The 26,124-nt window shown below is 39.1% G+C and overlaps 2 protein-coding genes and 1 non-coding gene across 6 annotated transcripts in view; 2 read left to right on the plus strand and 1 right to left on the minus strand.

Moving 5' to 3' along the window:
• Window positions 1-1,085: 1,085 nt before the first annotated feature.
• LOC117986658 (uncharacterized) lies at window positions 1,086-13,471 on the plus strand. Of its 4 annotated transcripts, none has more exons than XM_034973532.2 (4): window positions 1,086-1,255; window positions 1,669-2,026; window positions 3,949-4,043; window positions 4,530-13,471. In XM_034973532.2, the coding sequence occupies exons 3-4, from the start codon at window positions 3,954-3,956 to the stop codon at window positions 6,330-6,332; spliced, it is 1,893 nt and encodes a 630-aa protein (XP_034829423.1). In that variant the 5' UTR covers window positions 1,086-1,255; window positions 1,669-2,026; window positions 3,949-3,953; the 3' UTR covers window positions 6,333-13,471. The 4 variants fall into 4 exon arrangements, with proteins under 4 accessions (XP_034829423.1, XP_069358027.1, XP_069358029.1 ...); XM_069501926.1 differs by having other exon boundaries at window positions 1,090-1,255; window positions 1,666-2,026; XM_069501927.1 differs by lacking the exon at window positions 1,086-1,255 and adding an exon at window positions 1,284-1,389.
• Window positions 13,472-14,119: 648 nt separating this feature from the next.
• LOC117986481 (leucine zipper putative tumor suppressor 2 homolog) overlaps window positions 14,120-26,124 on the plus strand; it is a 138,205-nt gene continuing 126,200 nt past the window's right edge. Inside the window, exon 1 of the mRNA XM_069501931.1 lies at window positions 14,120-14,321. The gene's annotated coding sequence lies outside the window, so the exon portion shown is untranslated. The remainder of the gene's footprint in view (window positions 14,322-26,124) is intronic.
• On the minus strand, window positions 17,750-17,822 carry TRNAR-CCU (transfer RNA arginine (anticodon CCU)). The gene has a single exon. It is a non-coding gene; the product is annotated as a tRNA-Arg (tRNA).

The following is a 26,124-nucleotide window of genomic DNA, read 5'->3' on the forward strand; positions in this document are numbered from 1 at the left end:
TATTCAATTTTATAATTACCTTTTTTAATTTTATTTTTGCGAATGAACAAAATAACGAGTATCTATCGATATCGATAGGTAATTCATTGAGCTACGTGGTGCAGCCTTAACTGAGGAGGAAAAAAAATCGACCGATCACGCAAATGTCAACCATATGTTTAAAGTAATTAAGTTTATAATTGCTACTACTTAGAATACCGCCATCTATGGTCAAGTAGCGGAATTAATTGGACAATTGAATCTAGTGTGACGTGAGTGTGACTATAGCTCGTAAATACGTTCTTCCGCTAAAGCAAAATAAATCTTATTTCTAGAGCGTCAGGGTTTATTTCCAAATCTGTGACGTAGGCTAGTTTTGACTAAACTTAAACGACAAATCAAATGATTTGTTTCTTTGTAGTGCAATATATGACTATCGGTATATTTGTATGAGTTTGGCGACAGCGGTTCCTATAGTAATTTTGGAGAATTGCACTTCCACTGTTCTTTCTGTTCCGTGGTTTTACCCGAATTTCAAACTGTAGAAATTCTTCGAAGACAAAAGGGAATAATTTGAAGGAATATAGCAAGACAAAGCCTTAATTATTATATCAGCATCATATTTTAAAGTTTCTGGTAAACATGCATAAATTTGAAAAAATTCGTTGACCTCAATGGAGAAATTGAAGTTATTGAACCCAAAAAATCTCGGTCCATTGTCATATTTTTTCTTGCGCGCTGTAATAACAGAAAACCGGTTCTCAAAAAGTACTCACAAATTATATTTAGGAATCATAACTTGTGATTATTATCACACATTTATGTTTTATCGTTAATATTTAACTTGACCCTTCCCCTCTTCATGTGCTTTTGTATTTTGATATCCAATTTTGTAATTTAAATATTGGCGGCACAAATTACCGCGCGAAAGTATTTTTACATCTGTAGCATACCGATTACCATTGGTTGTTTTGCGATATTCTTGCCCAATAGCTTTTCAGACACACATTTCGACGAATCACAGGAGATAATCAATGTAATCATGAAAATCACGGGCTTGTAGTCCGCCATGTTTGATAAATTTAAAAATCGAAGGATTGTCATTGGTCGATAAACATTAAGCAGACGTCATTGGACGTCATTTACAATCTTTTGACGGCGTTGCGCAAAATTATAATTTTTGACTCTCACTCATTGCGGCTGCCATGTTTTTTTTCATGTGGGGTGTGTGTGTATAGAAATGATCATGATAATTTCCCCATATAAACTACTAATGGTAAGTACATAGAATACGTATATTATGCGAAGTTTTAATGATGCGCACGCGGAAGTGCATCGCGCAACCTCAGTGAAAGTGTATCATGTAATCCTGTCGTGTTCTTGTGAAATTGTATCGTAGTTTCTAACAAGGTACGTTGAGACTGTGTCAACACAATAATAGATTTACGAGGTGCGCGGCAATCTCTTTGTTCACGGATGAAGATTACATCGAGTTTGCGGTGTAAGCTAAGCATGGCGAGGCGTATCTCACCCTCGCTTGGTCGACGTTGTTTGGCGCCATCGACCCATGTAGCGCGCGGGGCGGGTATGGGTTTCCATGCAATTCTTTGTGCCCTTGCAAGTCATAATGACCGACGTAGCTAAACAACACGTGACATAGTAAATAAATAACGTTTTGTGTTGCAGCAGTAAGGGGTGCACTAAGTGCGTCATTCGTCAATAGCTAGTGACAATGAGCAAATACTAACGCGACCGCCAAACTGAACGGAGCGAAAAAAGAAACACTAGCAAAGAAAAGGCCAAAGAAACAAGAATGTATTAGTAAGGTGGCACCATAAAGGATCGATATTAACACACGGCCCCCGGCGATTGAAAAATGGACACTCGATTTCTGAGCATGATGATTGTGTTTGATAGCGACAGATATTCTACCGGGCAGGATGCGTAAGCATAAGAGAGGGAGCCAGGCTCCTGCCTGCTGGCCCACCACGGCGCGGGAACTGCACCAAACTCCGAGCAACTTCTGATACTTGCCAACTTCAAACAGGTGAGTTGTGTTCTACATCATTGCTAGAACTAACCTAGGCTAGTCTCAACACTCTATAGGCGTTGTAGGTCCTCAGAACATAATATAAGTTAAATGACCATTTACTATGTGCTATTTTTAGTTCCTTGTCATGCTAAGTTATATCTGTTGCTAGGATAAACAGTTTAGATGACTTCATACCTTGATATTATTATTGATAAAATCTGAGAGGTCCTTATGTACGTCAGACTTTAGCTTTTTTAGTATCTATTTTTATTGTGAACTTTCTAGGTCAAGGTTCTTTCAATAATTCAAGTTTGATTTTCAGTGGTTTAGCCAATTTTTTGCATGTAATGGATTTTAAATAAACTAGAATACTAAATAAGCCATGCCAAAGTAATTTACTAAATAAAGATAAACATTCAGTTTTGTAAGCAACAAGCTTTATGTCATATGAAATGCTCTATGAATCTACAATAACTTATTATTGATAACTAAGTTCACTTACATGATTCAATTTGTATGATTATCAGCTAGTTATATAGCTGACTAGTTTTTAACATAGCAGTCAATTACATTAGGTACTAGATGATGCCTGCGACTTTGTCCGTGTGGATTTAGGTTTTTAAAATCCTGTGGGAACTCTTCGCATTTCCGGGATAAAAAGAGCCTATGTCCTTCCCCGGGATGCCAGCTATATCTGTACTAAATTTCGTCAAAATCGGTTGAACGGATTGGCCATGAAAGGACAGACAGACAGACAGACACACTTTTGCATTTATAATATTAGTGTGGATTAATAAATAAACATCAAATTGTTATGATTAAGTAATAGGTGTACTGTTTGATTGTGATAGGCCTTGAGGTAGGTCTCGGGAGTCACAGTTAATGTAAAAGTCACAAAAGTTAAAAAAGTTTTTATATGTTACAAAATTACATTTTGCCTCATAAAAAATAATTTCACAAGTTTCATCTGTCTAAAAAATAATCAGACAGACAGGCACAAGACTAATATCTAGATTCTAGGTCTAGTCAAGTGCTATTAAACTTGCAAATGATAGTGCTTAAATAAAACAGTCACCTAATACTAATACCTACATAGCAGAAATTAAGAATAGCAACAAAATAATTTATATCAACTGATAGTTTAAAAAATCCGACCAAGTGCGAGTCAGGCTCGCATAACGTTCCATACTCCAGTCGTATTTTTTCGACATTTTGTAGTATAACTCAAAAACTATGATGTATAAAAATAAATAAAAATCTGTTTTAGAATGCACAGGTGAAGACCTTTCATATGATACCCCACTTGATATAGTTATCTTACTTAGAAAATTGAAAATACTAATTATTAGTTCATGACAACAATTTAATTTTTTTGTGTGAAACAACCCTAAATTCACGGTTTTCAGATTTTTCCCCAAATGTCAGCTATAAGATCTACCTACCTGCCAAATTTCATGATTCTAGGTCAACCGGAAGTACCCTGTAGGTTTCTTGACAGACAGACAGACAACAAAGTGATCCTATAAGGGTTCCGTTTTTCCTTTTGAGGTACGGAACCCTAAAAACAGTAAATCATGCAACAATAATATTTTATAAATGTTATTGAATAGGTATTTATAAGTGCTGTGTGATAACTGATAAGGATATTAGAATAAGATTATGAAATAACTTCAACAAACAGTTTATTTATTTTAACTATTCATGATAAAAATAAAACAAAATGCATAGTAACAATAACATTCCAGTAATAAGTCATTAGCAAATTGATAGTTGCTAATCTAACAATAATTTAGCTGTTGAAACTTAACAGGCACTTCTTGATGTCTAATGAGTATAGTTAACAAACCAAGTACATTAGCGATAAACTAGATTAATGATTATTTTGACATATTAACCAAGTTATTAAGTCTTGATTTACTATTTTCTGTGCCATGAAGAGGATATGCAGTGCCCAATTGTTCAGGAAAGGGACGGTAACCGCGGGAACATTAAAATGAAGACGATTAACAGTTTTAAGAATCCTTACAGACAGGTCGGTCTAGTATTGCACTTTAGCACTGACATCTGAAATTCACAGGCAGCATGAGTAAATGTGATCCAAATTGGCTTCTTATTACCATAAGATCGCCAACTTAGTGACAAACCTAATACATAATATTATATTTACATATCAGATGTTGCCTGTGGACTACATTTGAACTTTGAACAATATCTGTTCCCCTTGGTTTGCATACTTCCTCTTTTTGTTCCATTGTTTATACTTACTGCCACCTTTTATTTGCATTTATAATTGTATAATAATTATGTCTCATTAAGATTGTTTTGTCACTAGAAGTCATTCTTATTCTTCCATAATTCATTTAGAAATTAGTCATTAATTATATGTATGGAATTTTAATTATGTGCACATTAAATACATAAAGGTTATGGTATTGTTGAGATTTAGAATTTGTTTTGTTTTGCAATTAATCTTAAAATGATTACAATGGAAAATTATATTTTAATATTCATTTTCCAGGAGTCTAATCTGGACAACATTGTGGATCAGCTGTGCACGAGACTCGAAGATATCAAAGATCAAGAAGGTGCATCACTCGTAGGCATGCCCACTTGTTCTCTCGAACAAACAGAGGCTGTGCGTCGATACTACGCAGCTTTCCCGGCTCTGAAGAAAGGAGAAGAGTCGCCATTGCAGTACTATCTGCCGCCACCCGCCTGGTGTCGCAAGGCTGCCCCGCAAGTAAAAGTCAAAATGCAAAGTGAACTGCTGTTGTCCAAGGATTGGAATTCCAAAAACAAGAAGTATTCGTTGGGTAAGGAGCGCCGGAACTCGTATAACGGGCAGAAGAAGAGCAACAGGAAGCGTTACAATAGCTACAGCCGCTCCTTCGAGAGCAAGGAGAACCTACCCGAGTGGGTTACGCACGAGGAGGCGTGGGACATGGAGAGCCAGGACCCCGTCACGGAGTTCATCCGCGCCCTCGCGCTGGACGAGGGCTACGGCACGTGCGAGAACACGCTCACCGACGAGATCAAGGAGCTGACGCAGGCCCGGGCCGTGCCCGACTGGGACGACGGACTCGACCTCGACGCTGACTGGGTCATCGCCGACGACCTGGCGCTGCGCGCGCGCTCGCCCGTGGAGCAGGAGCTCTACGCTAAGTTTGAGGCCAAGTTCGACCGCAGCATCGAGGCGCTGTGGGCCAAGGACCAGAGCACGCCCGACGACGACTACCAGGACCTGCCCATCGACTTCCAGGACCTGCTTTCCTCGCCCTCCGACCGCCTGTTCGCCAACCCCTCCGCCGAGAAGTGCAGCCTCGTGTCGCTCACCGAGAGCATCTGGTCCGCCGAGCGAGCCGACTCGCCCACGCGCATCGCGGAGCGCCTGCGCCCGCTGACCATTGAGGACGCGGAGCCGCCCTGCCCGCGCGAGATAGAGTCCTTCACGCTGTACGACGGCGACGAGCTGTACGACGCGCTGTCCACCGTGGCGCAGACCATGCGCTCCTTCACCGCCATCAACCACAGCCGCGACCGCAGCGGCTTCGTCGAGGTGCCACCGCGCCGTCGCGCCGAGCCCGCGCCCGCGCCGCCCGCCGCGCTCGCGCGCCGCCCCACGCCCGTCGAGCGCGACGACGCGCTCACCGCCGCACGCACGCACTTCCGCCCCATCCGCCGCGAGGCCGAGGCGGAGCCCGCGCGCTACGCCGACGGCGACACGTTCGACATCCGCGGCGACCTCGACCCGGTCGAGTTCCGGCGCAGCGACTCGGGCGGCGTGTACCTCGAGGGCTCGCGCGAGCGCTACCTCGAGTACCGCGCGGCGCGCAGCATCGACTACGGGCGGCTCAACCTGACGGCCGCGCAGCGCTGCCCCGACCTCGACGACCCGGGCTTCCGGCTGCGCTTCCCGGTGCGCCAGACGGACGCGGCCGTGCAGACGGAGCGCCGCGCCGCGCAGTGGGAGTGCGACGAGTGCGGCGGCTGCGCCAAGAAGATGCGGCCCAGCGCCATCCGCAGCATCTGGAGCGAGCACGTGTGCCGCTGCGTGGGCGGCGCGGACGCGGGCGGCGGGCCCGAGCGCGCGGCCGCGCCGCCGCCCGACGAGCTGTCGCGCGAGTGGGAGGAGCTGCTGCAGGACATCAGCGCGGCGCACCGCCTGTACGCCGGCGAGGCGGGCGAGGCGGACGAGGCGCCGAGTGCGGACCGCAAGCGCCGCCACAGCGCCGCGCTGCGCTGCGCCGCGCCGTGCTCGCACCCGCACGCGCGCTTCCTACACTGCTGCGCCGCCGCGCTCGACCGCCCGCTCACGCGCTGACCCGCCGGGCTCGCCGAGACATTCGATACCCGCTCTCGTTTCAATGATCCTTCTGTAATTCGTGAGTTGTTAAGTTGTTCAGATTTTTCCTTGCAAAGCCAAGTCGCGAATTCTGCTGCCCTTACGTTGAACGCTTTGCAATATTTTTGACCTATAGTGCCTTGTCCGGAATGGCTCCCCAAGTAATTAATGTAAATTTTTTGACAATTTTCCACCAGAAAATGCTCTTTGACATGTGTTCAGTTGATCGAATCTCTCGGCAAGCGCAGCCGTCGACATTGTTTTGGTGAACCGTTTCGGGTGATGTTTAGTTCCGCGTGCGACATTTTACCGTTCAGCAGATAGACTCATGTGCTAGTGGCGAGTTCACGACCGGAGGCCACTCGGAGGCAGTATTCACAGAAACTTGAAATAGTATTAGCGTCCCATCCTCCATCATCCTCATCATCCATCGACCGGCGACCCACAAAGGTAACCTATCGGCCTTCCGAACTGTTAACTACGAAACCGCAACTCTGTTACGTGAATATTGTGTCAAGGTGGCCTCTATCGATTATTTCCTTTACTGAACGATTGTATTCCGTTCACTGTATATATCGTCTATCGAAGCTATTCTTGTTCGAAATAAATATTTAAATGTAATTTAGTGATTCTCTATTGTTACGCTCACACGCGTGCGAGTAACAGAAGAGGGCATACAATATAAAATCGCAAATAATTCAGATTCGACAGCTGTTAATGCACTTGAGGTTACGAGTCTTGACGACTTTGCTCTTTTCGAGTGTCATTAAAATTCGGAATTCTAGCAATAATAAATAATAGTTATATTAGAACCCCTTGACATGCCGAATGGAACAGTTGAGCTACGAGAAGGCTATAGCACCAACATATCGTACGATATTTAGATGTTGAGGGATGGAATATAATAAATCAATATTTTAGTTCAATGTTTTCTTTGTAGCGATTTTATATTGATGTAGGCGTGTTTGATGAAATGCTGACGCTTTTAAAATACTTATTGTGTTGTCAAGGAATTCTATAATATTATACCATGATCTATATTTATTTTATACAAAAAAACATGATTTTGGCCAGTTTATTTATTGATAATATTATTTTAGGTACATGTTTACAAAATGTATTCTGTGCCGGCTCTTCTCAGTAGATTTTGCTTTCCGAATCGGCAGTAGAGTCGTGACGTAGCATGAATGGCACAAGTGTGAAATGAAATCGTTTGAGTTTCCATGATTTTTTAACCGACTTCCAAAAAGGAGGTGGTTCTCAATTTGGTCCGTTTTTTTTTTATTACAGAGGCGACAGCATTTCATACTGAAACACATTGGACGATTCTAATATAATTCTTACAATGAAATCGTCCCAAGTTGTTTAAACGATTTGTTAATATGAGAAACTAGTTAAAAACACAGGTATTTTATTTTCTGTTAGTATAATTTTTTTTTGTTTATGTTTTCTGGCAATCGAAATCATTCAAAATTTTTTATATGGTAGAGAAAAATTGTTTTCTGTTACAAAAATTTTGAAGGCGATCGAGATTGGGGTGGTGCCTGGACTGCCGTGTTGGACCCGACACGTTATTGACTATAAGTGCTAACTGTAGGTAAACTTTTTTACTGAGACTGCTCGTGATGTCATGGGTTGCGGGAGGGAGACAGTTGACGTATAAATCAAGGAATTCAACGCGCTGTCACCTTTCCACAACCCGCAACATACTCCACAAGCTATCTCAGTCAAGCGGTATACTAGGGTTGGGAATGTACATGAAACACGCCACACGACTGTCAAGTCAAATCGTAGTATTTTTTATGAACAGAATCACACTATTAACATGTCACGCTACGTAGCGACGGGTTTTTGTGTGTGCTGAATCGAGTGGCGCGTTATATGTCCGGTCCGTTACCGTCACGTAAGTTGAGACTTGACTGTCAAGTAATTTTAGACAATTTTTGACTGCGAATTTAACACTGGAATTCATAGTCAAGATGGGGTTTCTAGGGGACCATTCAGATGGCATGTGTCATATTCAATCTTTTTGCATTGCCTAAACGTTGAATATGACGCATCTGAATGGTCCTCTAAAGAAGCCCCTATCTTGACTATGAATTCCAGTGTAAGACTTACGTGCTAATTCGGTCGTACACAAACCTAAATTTGACAGATCTAAAAGTAGTGCCATTCTTTTCCGCGGAAATCATTGTGAAAAGGATAGCACTATGTACTTTTAATGTCATTTTATATTTTGAATATAACCGAATTAGCACTAAAATAGCGTTATTATATTGAGCTCCTGCTATATACTTTGTTCGAGATATCCATATGGGTAACAGTTATAGCAATGCACCCTAACCAAATCTAGTCGATATTTTTTAGTGTCGAGAAAGGACTATGAAATCGATTTTTTAATATTATTTGCTCTTTTATTTAATTAACCGATTCATCGATGTACTGTCTTATGAAGTGTCAAACTATGGATAAACGTTACGATCCACAAATCAAATAGCTAAAGGATATTTTTTTAAAGTAACATGCTGTGATTTTTGTTTCGATATCTAGAGGCATTATTTATTTTACTTTTGTAATAATGATATCAATTATTTTTTTAATCTTTTATTTTCGTTTGTAGAAAGTAGTATGGGTGCAACGGAAAATGAGGAACTGTCACATATGTCATGGTATCTTGCAAGTAGTGCATCTAAAGGTGTAAAGTTACTTTGCCCATTTGTGTGGGGTCCACACTTCAGGGGCCATGTTAAAATCGTTACAATGATTGCAGTTTGTGACGTCAAACTTGACAGTTGTATGAAGTGTCAAACTTGATAGTTCATAAATGAAGCGTCCTAATTGACAATTCTTGTATGATGTGCCAAACTTGACATTTCTTAAATGAAGTGTCATACTTGTATGAAGTTTTAAAGATAGTTATTGTATGAAGATTTGACGTCACAAGATGCGTTTAGACAGCACCCGTCAGAAAATATTGCACATCGGATTTTAGAAAGAGATTTTGGCTTCGTAGAGCGTCGTTTCCGTCACTCATATATGCTTCTGTGGGTCTCAACGACAAAGACAACGCCTTTCGAAACCTTTATCTCTTTTCGATCTGCAATAATATTTCCTGCCGCGCTAGTTACGAAGTCAGATAGTCAGGGATTCAACTTACGCAACGGTGAATTAAGTAATTTTTTTGTCCAACACTGTCGTTGCCCGCAATATTGCCGGCGAGATGTCCGGGTGCTCTATATATTATATTAGTATTCGTTATTAGAAGGCGCACGAGGGTGGACAGTTAGTTTTGATGGTTTGTCCACGTCCATGTACGTCTTAAATTTTATACGCGGCGATTTTATTGATTTGCCGCATAATGTAATGGTAAATGGCAGATGTGTGGTTTGAGGATGGCGGGGATTGTTTTAGGAGGCACTTCTGTCTGCCCGGTAGATATAATAGTGTAAAGTTTTTTCTATGATGTTGGACAATTAACTTAGGGGTGGACTAGTGTCGCCCCCTAGTGTGTTATATTGACGATGGTGGATTGTGTTGTCTTGAGATAGTACCGTCTGCCACTGTTCAATGATTTTCTATTTAAATGTTGTTTTGTTTTCGTTTCCAAATTATTTTTCCGGATTGACAACATATTTACCTATCTTATAATGAAATTAATGCTATTCACTATAATATAGTGAAACTATAATTCTGAACTATAAGGATCAACCTTTGGTTGGCATAGCTATCACTTGTTTTTTATTACATAATATCTCTAAACTAATTTTTTGTTTGATTTCCTTTCATTAAATTCCTTAACTATGGTTATACTTAACATGTTGTCAATTCCGGCACTTTTTTGATGTTAACTGTTAACATCTATAGGCTAGGATTGTAATTTATAACTAAGTCCATCACGAGGAATATTGAACAGTGGCAGATATTAAATTGTAATATAATTTACAGCTCCAAATATGGATGGTAACAGTTCATGTAGGCGTAACTGTTATTATATAGTTTATGTAAAGCATAAGATGTGTATATGTTATATTTTATATTTTCACTTTTGTAGGGGTTCTGAGCGTCCTGTTCCGGTGCTGTATCGTATAGAGTACAATTTTACACCTTATTGAGCGATTTTGTTCTCTTGTAACATTGTTACTCTATATGGGATCCCGTATATCATTTAAGGCAGACGCATACTCATAATACGCTACCTGACCCGATGACATGTGGAGTGGGTTGTGTCAAATCAGTTTACAACATAATGCTCAGTGTTTTTAGGATGCCTGTCCACTTAAGCGGAGATTTATTCAGCAGACCAATCTGATTTTCAGATTGATTTTATTCATAGATGACGTAAATAATTATCACACCATTTTAAATAAGTAATCTTATTGATTTGCTAAACACATCCACCTTAAAATTGACAGACATTCTTCAAACCTTTTAAAGAAAAGGGGAATTCGCCACGAATCGAACTGGCTTTACGGCGCTGTGCTAGCCCCTTTTAAGAGTCTGATACGCCCAGATTTTCTGGCGACTTTGTAATTGGCGCGAAAATCGCGCGCTTTTCGCACGGCATCGGGTACGGTCGCACGTTATAAGTATGCCACTGCCCTTATTTATTTCATTGAAATGCCTTCCGCAATAACATTTTTGTTTCATATTTTTCGGAGACTGCTACTTTTTGCGTGTTTATAATTTATATATTGTTTTTCATATTCTGTAGTGTGATTTACTTCTGTTTGTAATAACTGAAAATATTAAAAAAAAAGAATAAAAAAAATGTCATTGCAAAACTTGCATCGGTATGGGCTATTAGTGTATATATTTAATATTATATCGTGAAATGTTTCCTGTAAGCAATTTCAGTTCTATATAAATGTATTGTTATGTTATATTATTTTGTTATCATCTCTGAAGTATAACCGGTAAAAATTAAAAAGTATCTTCTAGATGCGTAGGTTCCACCGTAACGGATTGCATATTCAATTTTATGCATGTGTTTGTCAAGTAATTGAAAAGCATAAAATATTTCAGAAATGGCAACACTAAGTATGTTGTATTTTTCAGTCATTAGCAAAGTTGTTTTTTTTTAAATTTCATCAAAACTAATAATTATTATTTCACTCTCATTATGTTTTGTATCACATAATTCAATCGTTGCATCCGCAGTCTTCATTTTGTTCCGTCATAGTTCATATTGTATTGTACTTATTCCATTTACGATATTCGCTAAAGATTACTTGGAGAAAAAAACGTGTAGAAAATCCAAAAAAAAAACATTTGTAATAATTATATACAAGTTCGCATATAATATTATGTTTGATTAGAAATTAATCTAATGTAATGTGCTTGTGACTTTGTATTACCATCCATAACATCTTGGATGGCTGTTGTTCAACAACACTGGTGTTGTTGACTGTTGTTCCACAACATTATGTTGTTTAAGACAACAGACGGGTTCGCGGCGACCTTTTGCACGGGGACGTTAAAACCAGGTTGTTGCGAGTCCATAAATGCAACACGGGCCAATAAAACTATTGAGGCAATCAACCGAAACTATTTCCTCATTACTAAATGCCACAATCGTATTATTGGGTGCCGTGTTAACCGCGTCTCTAGATTCGTCGTAACAGTATTTGATTGAGCGTTTTGTATAATGTATTGTGCTACTGTTTTGAATTAACTTACTAACGATTTTATAACCTCTTTTTGCACGAATTTGGACTGATAAGAGACTAGTCGAGTCGGCAAAAATCAGTGCCCAAAGTGGTCTACATCCTACATAGCACAGGCCTTTATTGAAATGATTTTATAATTTCCGAACTTGGCGACTTATTCGTAGGATGAATTTAGATCGGCAGGATTCAGGAGATTAGTCAAGTCTCCAAAAATCAATGCCCAGAGTGGCCTACATGTGCCAAATCGTTTTCTTTATAATGCTCCTGTCAATAAAAAAATCTTTGTATACAAACTGTTTAATACCATCTTCTGCATTTGGCGAATTATTTATTAATTATTATAATTATTGATTGGACTGTCATGACAGGAGACAACATTTGGATACCTACGTAATTATCGTAGCCTGAATGCCTGAATGTGAACTGACAGGACTCTAAGACTAAAAAAGGGCCTCAAAGTGGCAAATAATTTTTTTCGCAGTGCTTCTGTAGTATATACATGGCATTCGTGTATGTTTATTCAAGCCAATAGTGCAGTTATTATAAACGGGCGTCGAATAATTGTTACGTCTAATCAAGAGGCATAATATTGTCCCCACCCCAAACTAACTTGAAATCGCAAGCCACCGTATATCTTGTCGGTGGCAGATGAGCTTTTCGTCAGTAATGTAATTTTAAATTTGTAAAATTTCACATCAGCGAATAAATAATGTATAATTTACTATTTCGTTGAGGTGAGAGCTCGAGCAGTTAAACTTTTTCTATTCATAATTTTTGGGTCACATCGCTAATCTGCACACATTAACATTTAATTATCTACCATTAAAAAATACAAAAAAAAACTTAACTCTTGTCATGCTCTCTCTCCTCAAAAAAACAAGTGGGTTTGTAACCGATTGCTGACAAGGCCTTGGTTACATGCAGATTTGTTGCAGTTCATTATAACTATCAATCTTTACTGTTTTACTTTTCTTTTCAAAATCTCTGTGACTCGTTAGAGGAAAATTATCTTGTAAGCCGGGGTAGTAGTACTCGAGGGATTTCACATTTTTCAAATTATTTGGTGCCAAAGTCGACCTCAGCTGCAATTCAGATCATGCCATAACTTTCATCACTACGTAGCGATAAACACTTGCGCAATTGCAGTTTTTATAATGAAAAAAATAATTATTGTAAACAGCACGATAAAATGCAAAGAGTATTATATACAAGTATGTAACAATGTACATTGTACCACATTGGCACCGATTATTCTGTTCTAAAATATTGTGTAGACGATTTAGCCTAGATGTTAAATTCATTATTAAATTGGAATTTTTAGATGTAACAGTTTAGTCGATTAATTAGAAGTGGTTATCCCTGAAAATAGTTACCATTTTCGTTACGTTAGGTTGTACTCACTACTCTGGTTCTTGCCACCTGTGGGAAGAAAATAAAAATAAACAATCCAAAGTGTGTCGTTTTATTTTTCTATTTAATGTTTTTAATCCGCTTAATGTTCCAAGTTTTATATCTTAGTTTACATTTGCAGTAACTAAATAAATTGCCAAGTTTGGATTTGAGCAAGTGGCGACTTCGCCCACTAATCTATTGTTATTCTAAAATATTCTGAACATCTTGAGAATATCGTCGTTGCACGTCAACTTTTTATAATATGGAAAGATTTCGGCGGCTTAGTTCACAATTGCACTAGCTAGGTACACAAAAATTGTCGATTTTACAGGAGAGCTGTTCAAAGTTCAGTTATAATAACTAATCATCCCGCAGATGCTACTAAACAACTGTATTGAAATGATCTGCTATTTTTCTGCTCATCATTATCTTAACTTTAAAGTTTAAAAAGCTCTTCTGTACAATCAATTCTATCTCCTGACAATTGTTGTGTAGTTAATGCAATTGTGAACTAAGTCGCCGAAATCTTTCCATATTATAAAGTTAACGTGCAACGACGATATTCTAAAGATGTTCAGAATTTATTAGAATAACAATAAAATAGTGGGCGAAGTCGCCACTTGCTCAAATCCAAACTTGAAGCGGGGAAGGCTGTCCTTGTCTTGCGCACGCGCAGAAATGAGAGAGCGCTTACAAAAACCACAGTTTACACTTTCATCTATTGAAATGCACGCGGTGCGTCGTTGAGAACGAGCCACGCCGGTTTATCTTCGAAATATAGAATCCGGTCGATCGTCAAACAAAACTTTAATTCGTGGACTTTGGTGTAAAAATTGTGATAATTAGTGATATCCGCGACCTGCTGGTGCCGGTAATCGAGCGGCATTTATTTATTTCCTTGGTTGAAAAGGTAAGTTTTTATTTACTTTTCATTAAAGCTTTATATCGAGCCAACTTTAAATTGATGAGTAACTTTGAGCCTTTTTTCTATTGATTTTAAAGTTAAATATGCATCTAGTTAGTAAATATTCAAATTTATAAAGACCTGGCAGAGTCTATTTTGCAGTAGCAATAAAATTTTATGCAGTTGTACAGTTTAAGATAAAATCTAGGTTTATGGCAGTGTACCAGGTCAAAGCTCCAGCATGTGTTACGGCTGAAATACATTGAGACCTGTGTGAAAGTAGGTAGGTACATACTTGCCTATACGAGGCTTTCCGATAAATTCAACCTGTTACTTCTAGGCAGGTGGACCAAGATTGCAGGTTGTATTTTGAATCACAGCTAAGTATACCTACCTATAGTACATGTGCCTAGATTTATTTATTTATTTATTCAGATACAAGTCTGCCCTTGTCTGCAATCTCACCTGGTGGTAAGTGATGATGCAATCTAAGATGGAAGCGAGTTAACCTGGACGGCGGCGTATGGCAGTTACTAGGATTACGATTTTACCAGGATGACGATAAGTTACGTTGTAGTCTAAGATAGAATAGGGTACCTAGGTATTTAGTCAGGGCTATAACAATATCCATGGTCGGTGTCTTGTCTACACTGCGTCGTATAGGAACGCTGAATCGCTTGGTGTTAAGGCTGGTACTGAAGAATCCAGGCCTGACTAAATTCCCTAAGGAACTAAAAGATTGGGAATTCTCAACAGTGTATGAATTGTGAAGTCTGCCAATCGACAATTAGCCTGCATGGTGTACCTACTACGATCTAAAACATTCTGAGAGGAGACCCGTGCTCATTAGTGAGGCGGCGAATGAGATGAGATGATGAGATTAAAAGCATACCTATACATATTAATCTATGATTAAAAGTCTCCGACCACCTGATGGTTAAGGATTATTTTATAATAAGTACAATAGTATCCATTTTTTTTTTAAATAAGTACAAATAGTATCCCTTTCCTATTCTAAGAATAAATCAATGTAGTCCGAAGTCCGAACTTATGCTACGACCTTTAGGCACATGAGTAGCTTTAGGATTTCAGTCCGTGAACGTTGCCAATTGAAATAGTGATTTAGTTCAATTCATACTAATATTATAAAAGTGTGTTTGTCTGTCTGTCTGCTAGCTTTTCACGGCCCAACAGTTTAACCGAATTTGATGAAATTTGGTATAGAGTTAGCTTTCATCCCGGAGAAAAAAAAAGTTCCGGCGGGATTTTTAAAAACCTAAATCCACGCGGACGAAGTCGCGGGCATCACCTAGTATTATATAGGTAAGCCTTAAACAAGAACGCGCGACGACATTTTACGCGATTCCTGGAACTTTTATTGTAATTTGTTACAAAAAAGGAAGGAAATGTACGAAAGCTTTTATTTCACACTATGAAGAGTGCGTAGGAGCCGCGCTTCTGCAGTTGTAGCGTGAACTGAGAAGTGCTTCATATTCCTTGTATCACACCACAACTACACAGGTACGCGCGCGTTCTTTGTAATGTCCTGAGGTCGAGATTCCGTTATAGTCGCGCATTGTGGTCTTCTGGCTTTTAAAATGAGCAAATCAAAACACGCTTATATAGCTTTTTGAGACATATCATTATGTTTCTTTATTGACAAATATTAGATATGTATATATTCTAGATTAGTAGATTTGCGTGTTGCCACAGGTGATGCATAATTCAATATTTAAACTGTAGAAAATATAAAAATCATCAAATATGTTGTAATTTGTTTCATAACATAGTAAAATTGACGAATTCACTCATTTTAATGCAGTCGTTGCAAAATGATGTGGTTTCAGATTTCTTTTTGCGTGATTAGCTGCCTATACCTACCTACTTTATTGACAGAAACTTGCAATGCAATAACTTTATGAAAATGCCAAATAACAAATTAAATAAAAACAGCCTAGTGAAAAAAAGTTCACTAGCAGTAAAACTTGCAGTAAGTAGCCCTAGGAAGTCTCTTGCAGTGCGTAAACACGTTCAAGATATTGTCGAGTTGCAGTTTAATGGAAAAACCAAGGAAAACTCGCAGAAATTGACATTAACATGGCAAATGACTGCTTACTTCTGGTAAATACTGCATATAAGAATCATATAACTAGTATTCAGTATAGGTAACCTAGCTAACCTTACGCGTAGGTAGGTACCTAATTTTCGTTACAAGACCTAGGTATCTATGTTGGACGTCAATTACCTAATTAGGTACATAGAATTAATTAAGATCCTACTTAACTTAAGAGATAAGTGTAGGTGGCACATGACTGAGGTATGTTTGTAAACACCTACATAATGTATTTCATCCTTGTTCTAGACTTAGTGGGACGCTCTGAAGCCTATGAAACTCTTAGGCCTCTTCAATACGAGTTTCTTAACCGCGGCCGGCGGTCACTACAATACAAACCATACAAACGTACTTTACTAGTTTGACTCTCATTTGAATATTAACCAATCAAATTATAGTTGTTCTAGAAAGTAATATCTCTGTCTGTAATTTCCAGATTTCCATAAAAATAACTTATAAAATTTTAAAGTTACACGGGTTTAAAATTTGTATGTATATTCTAACTTTGAAACTTTGAGGCTTTCGAATGGAAGGCGGAAATCTAACCACTAGTGCCACTAGTCTAGTGAATAAACTATCACGGCTCTATTAACAAATGATAGATGGAATATTGAAACCTGTCGTAATTAGGCAAGTAGGTATCTATTCCGCTGACCTTTTCAACTGTTTATTTTCATCATCACATATTATTATCTAGGAAACAAACACTCCAATTCGTTCTCCTTTTTGTAATTCTGTTATAAACAAGTTTTTTTTTTACAAAATCGTGACCTTGTTGTTATAATAAAAATATGTTAATATTGAAATTTTAAACCGTTAATATTGCATACAAAAGCAATTTTTCTGCTGCTAATTTGTTTTAGTGGCAATATCGATGATTTTTTATAATTTATTCATTGCAAATTGCAATAAACTTAACTGTTTCATTTCCATTAAATTATTTGCTAATCGTCAAACTGAAATATCAAAGTATCGTTCGAGTATTGATTAGTAATCATAATCAATCTTCTAATAGGTATATAAAAGGAAAAGGTGACTGATCTATCAATGCCCAGCTTAAACTACTAGACGGATCGGGCTGAAATTTTGCCGGACCTAGTTATTATGACGTAACATCCGCAAATAAAGGATTTTTAAAATTAATCTCCTTAGGTGGTAAAATAGAGGTTTGTTTGTACTTTGTACATAGGTCCATACCTACTCCACGCGGATGAAGTTGCGGGCATAATAAAGTATTTTATATAAAAAAAAATCTTGATCTATGATCCATGATCTAATTGGAAAGATAAATTAGTAGAATTAAAACAAAACATACTGTACCTACCCCTGGTGGGACTCGAACCCACAGTCCCCGGCTTAGGAGGCCGATGCCTTATCCATTAGGCCACAGGGGCTGATGTAATCTAGCTCAAAATTAAAGCTTAGTAGGTGCTTATTTAATATTTTATCCTCCTTCTACCCACCTTCTTGGGTCTTCTTCAGAATAAGAATTTTTATGCAATGAATTAAATACTTATCACTTGCTTTAACGGTTAAAGAAAACATCGCAAGGAATCCTGCATGCCTGAGAGCTCTCCGTAATGCTCTCAAATTTGAGTGAATTCTGCCAATCCACAGTTGATCAGAGCGGTGGACTATGGTCTAAAACCTCATTAGAGAAGGCCAGTGCTCAGCGGACCTATTTTAATAACTTTTTGATGAACTATCATTGATGCCGATATTTTATTTTTTTAATCTTAGAACTAGGTTCTTATGCCTGTCTATTAGATAAAACTCTAGACCCAGGTTAAAATTCGATTGCGCTTGGTTCAATTTAGGACTTATTCACTTAAAAAGAAACTTCATACTGCATATACCTACTTACCATTTATGTAGGTACTTACGGCTTACCTAGGTTCTCAACGTGACCCCCACTAAGAAAGGATATTGAGTCAAAGGGATCTTTAAAAACCTAAATCCTTAACGTGAATAAGGTCGCAGGAGAACAGTTCAGTATCATTAAAAAAAATTATATCTACTCTAGCGCTTTTCTTTAGATAAAGTCAGTTTATCTAAAGAAAAACTTCTAACTTTGTAGTTTTCGTCATACCATTTTCAGCATCGTGATCTACTTATAAATATAAAATATTGTAGGTAGGTACCGTTTTCCCAGAAACGAGCGGTCCGTTTGAATTTCAAACATGCCTGTGCCATTCAGAAACTGTGGTCCGTGACCCATTCGGAGTTCTCATTTGATATGCACGTGGTAACATTATACAGCGGGCTAAATAAGGAAGATATTAAAAACTATGAGAAACTGTCCACAGCGAGCTTTCCTATCTACCCATATGGAATGGAATGACCCATTATTATTGCTCTGTGATCTGTGATGTGATGCTATGTTTCTGGATGGTTTCTGATTTAGATTTCTTCCTATTAAGTAAGTACATTTATTCTTAGTAAAGACTCTTCAGTAGCTGCCACTGGTATGATTTAAGTAAGTATTTACTAGGTAGGTATTTACTTATTCTATCGTCACCCGGTCCTTTACGTTTCAGGTAGGTACATACTCTTTGAGTAGGTACCAAAATTATACGACCTACCAGCAATCAGCTCGACAGTAAACTCTCAACTTCATGTTTTTGAGATATTAGGCGATATATTTTATGGAAGGTGAATAGTAGGGTAAGGTACCTACCTAGGTTAATTTTAGTTTCAACAGTCATTAGAAATTTAGGAAATAAGGTCGTTGACTTTCCATCACTTCCGGTAGGTAAAACATGTGAAGATTTGTCAACTCTAAGTAGAGTTCAATGTTAACATTACCTTCCGAAAATCCGTTGGACTTTGTAGGTAAATAGTCAAATACTTAGGTACAGTGCGACAAGGCTCTCTTGGCACTTGAATGACATTGACAGGGGCGCGCTCTTGGAGAAAAAGGCTTAGAATATTCAAACAAGAACAAAGGGGACACTTGACGGCAACGTTAGTTCTGATTTTCGCCACGCGCCAAGATAGCCTTGTCGCACTGTAAGCTCGAACATCAACCGAATAAGCTTTTCTCATGGCGGTTACGCACTCATCCGATCCGTATCCGTGAAAATATTTGTATTAACTCTGACAACTGTTTTGTCAGAGTTAATACAAATAAATTGCCCTGCATTACAACAATGGTAACAGTCTAGTCTCGTCGGATAGAATCATTACAAGTTCCGTTTGTATAATTTCTACATGGTTCTGTAAAGATTTCACTAAACCACAGTCCGTACGATAAATAAGTCGCTCTTTATGAGGTAAGTTAATCCCAAAGTGAAAGGATCCACTTAAGCCTGAAAGGCTTAGCAAAGGATTCTAAAGCAGGTTGTATTATAAATTATGTCTCGTCTTACCTATATCGTAATAACTAATACAGTTTACATTTATGTAGGGCCTACTTAGCCATTCATCATGGGGAAAATAGTGATTTAGGGTTTCTAATTCTATAAGTATGTAATTTAATAAGTAGATATAAACAATTTAAGTTAACTTAGCTATCGCATTAGGTTTTAAGTTGTCAAATAAATAAATTAAATTAAATTAAAATGTATCACAGATGATACATGATTGAACCGTAGTTTAAGGTTTAAGATAGGTATTTTTTAAGATAGGTAAATCTACCCTAAAAAATACCTATTTAAACCTTAAACTACGGTTCAATATGGGTAGGAAGTACAGTGCGACAAGGCCCTCTTGCCACTTGAATGACATTGACAGGGGGGCGCTGTTGGAGAACAAAGGCTTAGAATATTCAAACAAGAACAAAGGATATACTTGACAGCAACTTTAGTTCCGATTTTTGCCACGCGTCAAGGTAGCCTTGTCGCACTGTAGATACATATTCTTGGAAAATTTCTTATAGGCTGTCAATCTTGGTTCATTGAAGTCATCAACTTCTTCCTTTTGCTTCCATGCGCGCTCCCCGTTGTAATGCTTTTACAAAGTTTCTAGTATGCTTGCCTTTTACAAATTTCTAGATAGCTTAGGGGACGCTTGCAGTCACCTCTGATTGGCTGATACTAAGTATCTTCTCTCACTATTGACTAAAATGCAGTTACAGAAAGAACACCATAAATTCAGCCAAAACAACATTTGCGGCTGTAGCAATGTCACAATATTATAACAGTTGACATGGTCGCCGCGTTGAACACTTTGTTTTTTCAAAGCCTAAAGCTGGAGATTGACTTGTAGTTGTACCGTTTGTATGTAATATGTACCATTCGAGGCGATCTTGTTACAATACGGCGACTCAGACTGACTTGTAGCGTGTTTGTAACGTATCATTCGAGCTTTTGGCTCAAGTGTACTTCATTTTTAATCAAAATTGCAGACCTGCACTGACTTGTAATGTCCTAACACTCAAAGGGCATTCGCGCAAAAATCGACAGTCGAGTGGAGCACTCGCCGCGAATGGCACATTCAATTCATCAAATTTTACTCAACATGTCAGCCTTTGGTTTGAGTTACAAAAACTCGATACATAACACCAAAATGTTACAAGTCAATCTCCAGCTTAAGGTTGTGTAGGTAAAGAAAACAACAAAATACACAGTCAGCAAAGTTCGAGAGGCGCACTTTCCGTTTATGGTAGCCTAGTGGCCTGTGGCGACTGGCGGGCTTGACAAAAGGCAGATCGAGCGTTGCGCATGTTATCTGCCATCGCTGATCGTTCGTGACTCACCCGCCTGTTGCGATTATCTCAATGCACCGGTGAACTCGCTCAAGGTTGAGAGCGAATGATGTTGGAACATAGACAAACAAGACAAGGCTAGCGTAGTGCCAGCACTCAGTAGCCCTACTCACCTACGACCTCAACACAATGTCTTCGCTGGCGAAGACGAGGTGCTGGTTTTCTTATCACCCGGACGTGGATAGAATCTTATATATAACTAGCTTATGCTCGCGATTTCGTCCGCGTGGACTACACAAATTTCAAACCGCTATTTCACCCCTTAAGGGGTTGAATTTTCAAAAATTCTTTCTTAGCGGATGCCTACGTCATAATAGCTATCTGCAAGCCAAATTTCAGCCCGATCCGTCCAGTAGTTTGAGCTGTGCGTTGATAGATCAGTCAGTCAGTCAGTCAGTCACCTTCTCCTTTTATATATTTAGAAAAAGGAAAAGCTGACTGACTGACTGACTGATCTACCAACGCATAGCTCAAACTACCTATTGGAGGCGGAAAGGCATGCAGATAGCTATTATGACGTATAGACATCCGCTAAGAAAGGATTTTTGAAAACTCAACCCCTAAGGGGGTCAAATAGTCAAAGCCCTATTTTACCCCTTTAGGAGTTGAATTTTCAAATCTGTGTAGTCCACGCGGACGAAGTCGCGAGCATAAGCTAGTAGATATATTTTTACTTAAGTAAACTTTACAAGTGCTTTTGAATCATAATATGATTAATCCTTACTACGCTTTCGGGGCCCTAATGGACTAGGTAGTCTAGGTACGGATTAAAAACAAACAAATCCATATTATGTCTCAACGTCAGACCTTTTCTTTGCCCTTTACCTAAAACTATATACTTACCTACTTACATGACTCGTTAAGAGGGCTTGCAATGAAAAAGTCATCCTAAGCCTCTGAAAGCATTGCCTCTTCGAGACCAAGGGGCTAGGGCCATGCTAGGGCTCAATATGTGACAGAACTTCGCTAAAACTTCTCCGATGACGCTGTAGGGGCTAATGCCAATAGAACCCTAAGCAGAATACACATTCCTAAAAAAATATCTACATCGCTGATCGTGACTCACCCGTTGCGATTAACTCACTGGACCGATGAACTCGCTCAAGGCTCAATCAAAACGATGGATATTAGAAGTGAGGTCATAAAAACGAGAATTCTTTATCTGTTATCTTCGATGTTTTGACAGTTCACGTGTTCATGATATTGTGGTTTCAACATCTCTTCAGCCTCTGTGTTTGGATTGAAATGAAATCCAAAAGTTCGTAGAATCAAATTACATTTTACTCCTAGCATATACATTATACATGCATTAGAGGGGTAGCATCTACATATATTAGTTAGGTATAGGGGTTATGGAGTACCTACCTAATTGTATGTTTCAAAAATACACACACCAACTATTTTAGTAGGCAAATAAAATTAGTAGGAACTTCTGGTTCTTGTCCATAACTAGAGTCTTGATTGATGAAAAAGGAGACTTTTTTAACTGTTTTTATGACTCGTCGATTAGGTACCTACTTGCCTGCTCCATAGCTGAGAATAGATACTCGTGCCGGTAGGTATAACAATAATAGAACAAAGCTATCGGAACTTCATTGATTTATTCTCGTCGGACCGCTCGATTATCTCGAAAAACTCGAGCATAAAAACTAAATGTCATGAAGAACGGTCGCCGAGGCAAAAAACCATTGAGCGGCTATCCACTATCCACTATCTTATCAGGTAAGGTATCCAAGGATAGATACTGGATCTCCTTTGTGTGGATTTATTAAACCGCTTTGAATGTTTAAATCTTTTAAATCGTGAGCTTGAGACGTAGACTATAAAAAGTATGGAATTAAACAAAGAAACTTTTCTCTATGTTTGTATCGGATTGCCATTTCTTGGCATTAAAAATTGAACGCGCTAATGCTTGGAGAATTAAAAAGTACTTAGCTGGAGACGATTTGCATAAGTAAGTAAGTACTAATTAACTTACAAAAAGTTTGCGTTTGACTTACCATGGGTGTTGTAACGTTTTGTTCGTGGTCCGTGAATTATGTGGTCCATGAATTGTGATTGTAGTTTTTAAGGAATACTGCAGTCATGGAGTACATGATCCACGGATACCTATAGCAGGCAATGTTAGAGGAGGAACCTAACCTAACCTAACTATGCCAACCTTCACGTTTCATCGGGTTGGCTGGAGCAGGAGCTGGTGCAGACTTCACTGTGGTATAGGGACTCGGATTTTCCTTACAGAGATGATTATATTAAAGGTTGATCTGCATTATCAACAACAACCGATAGACGTCCACTGCTGGACCTAGGTCTCTCGTAGGTACTTCCACACGCCATGGTCTTGCGCCGCCTGAATCCAGCTGCGTCTCGCCTGATGTCTCGTCTGTCCACCTAGTTGGTCTTCCAACGCTGTACTTTCCGGTGAGAGGTTGCCATTCCAGCACTTTGGGACCCCAATGCCTATCGGTTTTTCGAACCAGACCTTACGTGCTTCCCTCTTGTTATCTTCTCAAGGCATCGTACCGGAACGCTAAATCACCGGAACGGCCGTGCGGTGCGACGTTACAGTGATGGAAAAGTGTTAAGTTATGTAAGCTTATTAGGCTGTTTACTTATTGAAACGATTTTTATCTGATTTAAACTGGATTTTTGACTTATATTAAATTATAAATAGTATTTCAATTGCAAAGGAAATGGTGTAGGTACTTTGGCTTAGGCATGTTTATAATTTATATTATTAAGAGTTAAGCTAATAACAAAGTTAATATGTGTATCTAACGATTAATACACATAATAAATGTAGGTATATTGAACTTTTTAGATTATTATTACTGTCTCATATAGCTGACATAATGAACAAATTAATTTAAGTTTCCATTTGTAAGAACTTTCACCGATTAAAAAGGAAGTTAGCTAGGTGATAACTACGGTAGACTGCAAATAAGTGGGAAATTGTCACATTGCTACAATTGTGATTGGCTGAAGTTGTGGTATTTTTGCTGCTATAGTACGCGACAAGTTGAAATGGCAATCGGGGAGGGAACGCCCCGCACAACCGCACAGCCCCCGCGCTAACGCGGTGCGGGCGAGCGCGGATGATGCACTCCGTATCATGTCCAGAGATGAAGCGCCACCTCGCTAAGTTTGTCCTAGACTTCCCTACCCCTGCTCTGAGGTGGTTAAGCGACTTCCAGATATGTAGGCCAGCTGAGGTTGTATCCTTCGGCTAGTCTCTCCACGCTGGTGTTCGGGTTTGAGGTACTTAGCCGTGACCTAGCAAGACGCTGGCTGTAATGACTCTGAAGTTTCACCAAAAGTGGTGAATCTTCACCTATGAGTCTCCAAGCTTGACGATCGACAGCGTCCAAAGCTGGTACTTAAGTAGTTCATTTACATAGTAGATAAATTCAATTCAATTCAATTCCCAATTATTGGCTTTTAGGTGTGCCAGCTGGGCACAGAGTGTTTCGAGTGTTAGTAGGTAAATAAGATTGCGTAAACAATACAAATATTTCGTAATCAGTTTGTATGGAAGCAAAGTAACAGTTTAATTAGTATTGTAGATTAGTAGGATGTAATTACGGAGTACAGTGTATCCGATCATGTAATCTCAACTAATATAAATTGCTTGCGAGATAAATGTAAAGTTTTAATGACTTATCTTCGGGATAATGTAATTAACGTCGTAGGTGGTATAAATATATTATGTACTTAGGTATGCCTTATGATCTTTTATAATCGTGGTGTGGGCTTTTTGCAGGTTTGAAATCAAAATATTATGACATTGAATAGTCTAGTCATTCGACTGCGTAATACATTCCTGTCTAATCCACTCGCTTCGACCTAGGTAGCTTTTTCAAAATAACTACCTATGTATTTCCTATACTCTCCATTAACTTTTGCGAAGCACTTATGAATAGTACTAGATAGATTTGAATATTCAAAACCTATTGTAAGTTTGTTTGTATAGAACGCTATATTTACGTCATTTTTATTAAAAAAACCTGTCAAATGCGAGTCTGACTCGCACACGAAGGGTTCCGTACCATCGTACAAGAAACAACACTTTTTTAGTGATATAACAACAAATACTAACAAAATTGCCATTATGAAAATATAAAGAAATTTAAGTGTTATTTCTTATACGATGGTACGGAACACTTCCTATGCGAGTCCGACTCGCACTTGACAGGTTTTTTTTTTACTTCTCTCCATAGATCTCCCGATGCTATCTAATATTGTTGATGCACGAGTGTAAAGCTATCCGGTATATTATCGGTTCTCACGGGCCGCTCTGTTCCGATGCCGCGATAGCCGTAATTTATGACTCCACTCGGCTATCGAGTTGCCGACCGCCTGAGACGAAGTGTCAATGCTACAAACAAAACCTAACCAATCCAATCCATCAGACTATGCATATACTGCACCTTTACCTAGACTAGACCTTTACAAGAGCGCGCCACCAAATACGATCCTCTCCCTGCCTCATCCACCCGTTTACCGTCAGCTTTTTAAATAAATAAAAAATAGCGAGCAAACGAGCAGGCGAGCGGGATGTTAAGTGATAACCGCCGTCCATGAACATTTGCAGCACCTGAGGAACCGCCAATACGTTGCCGGCCTTTCAGGAATTTGTTGGTCCGCCACCTTGAACAACTCTATGTTATAATCTAGTAGGAACACCGCTGAAGGGAGTGGATTCCACAGTTTGCCACATGCAAACTGTGGAATCCACTCCCTTCAGCGTGGAAAAAAGGAACTTCTTCAGTCCGTTCGGTCCAGTGGGATGCAGGTTGTCCTACACTGCACTTACCGGTACGTCGCGTCGCCTCCATTCCAGATCACATCTGCCTCATAGGTCGTCGATTCTGACATGCCAATCCTTAGAGCTATGCCGGTCGCCAGTGTAGGTACATGTTCTAAGCAAATTACTACGATACGTAGGCTGAAATCTATAGAGCGTACTTTGACTTTGCTCAGACTTAAGTGTT

The sequence above is a fragment of the Maniola hyperantus genome, chromosome 11 (assembly GCF_902806685.2).
Source record: "Maniola hyperantus chromosome 11, iAphHyp1.2, whole genome shotgun sequence".
NCBI lineage: Eukaryota > Metazoa > Arthropoda > Insecta > Lepidoptera > Nymphalidae > Maniola > Maniola hyperantus.

Bases quoted from the DNA above. Each gene is read 5' to 3' on its own strand.
- LOC117986658 (XM_034973532.2), top strand. From the start codon at position 3,954: ATGCAGTGCCCAATTGTTCAGGAAAGGGACGGTAACCGCGGGAACATT. The intron at 4,044-4,529 runs GTCGGTCTAGTA...TTCATTTTCCAG, and splicing joins TTAAGAATCCTTACAGACAG to GAGTCTAATCTGGACAACAT.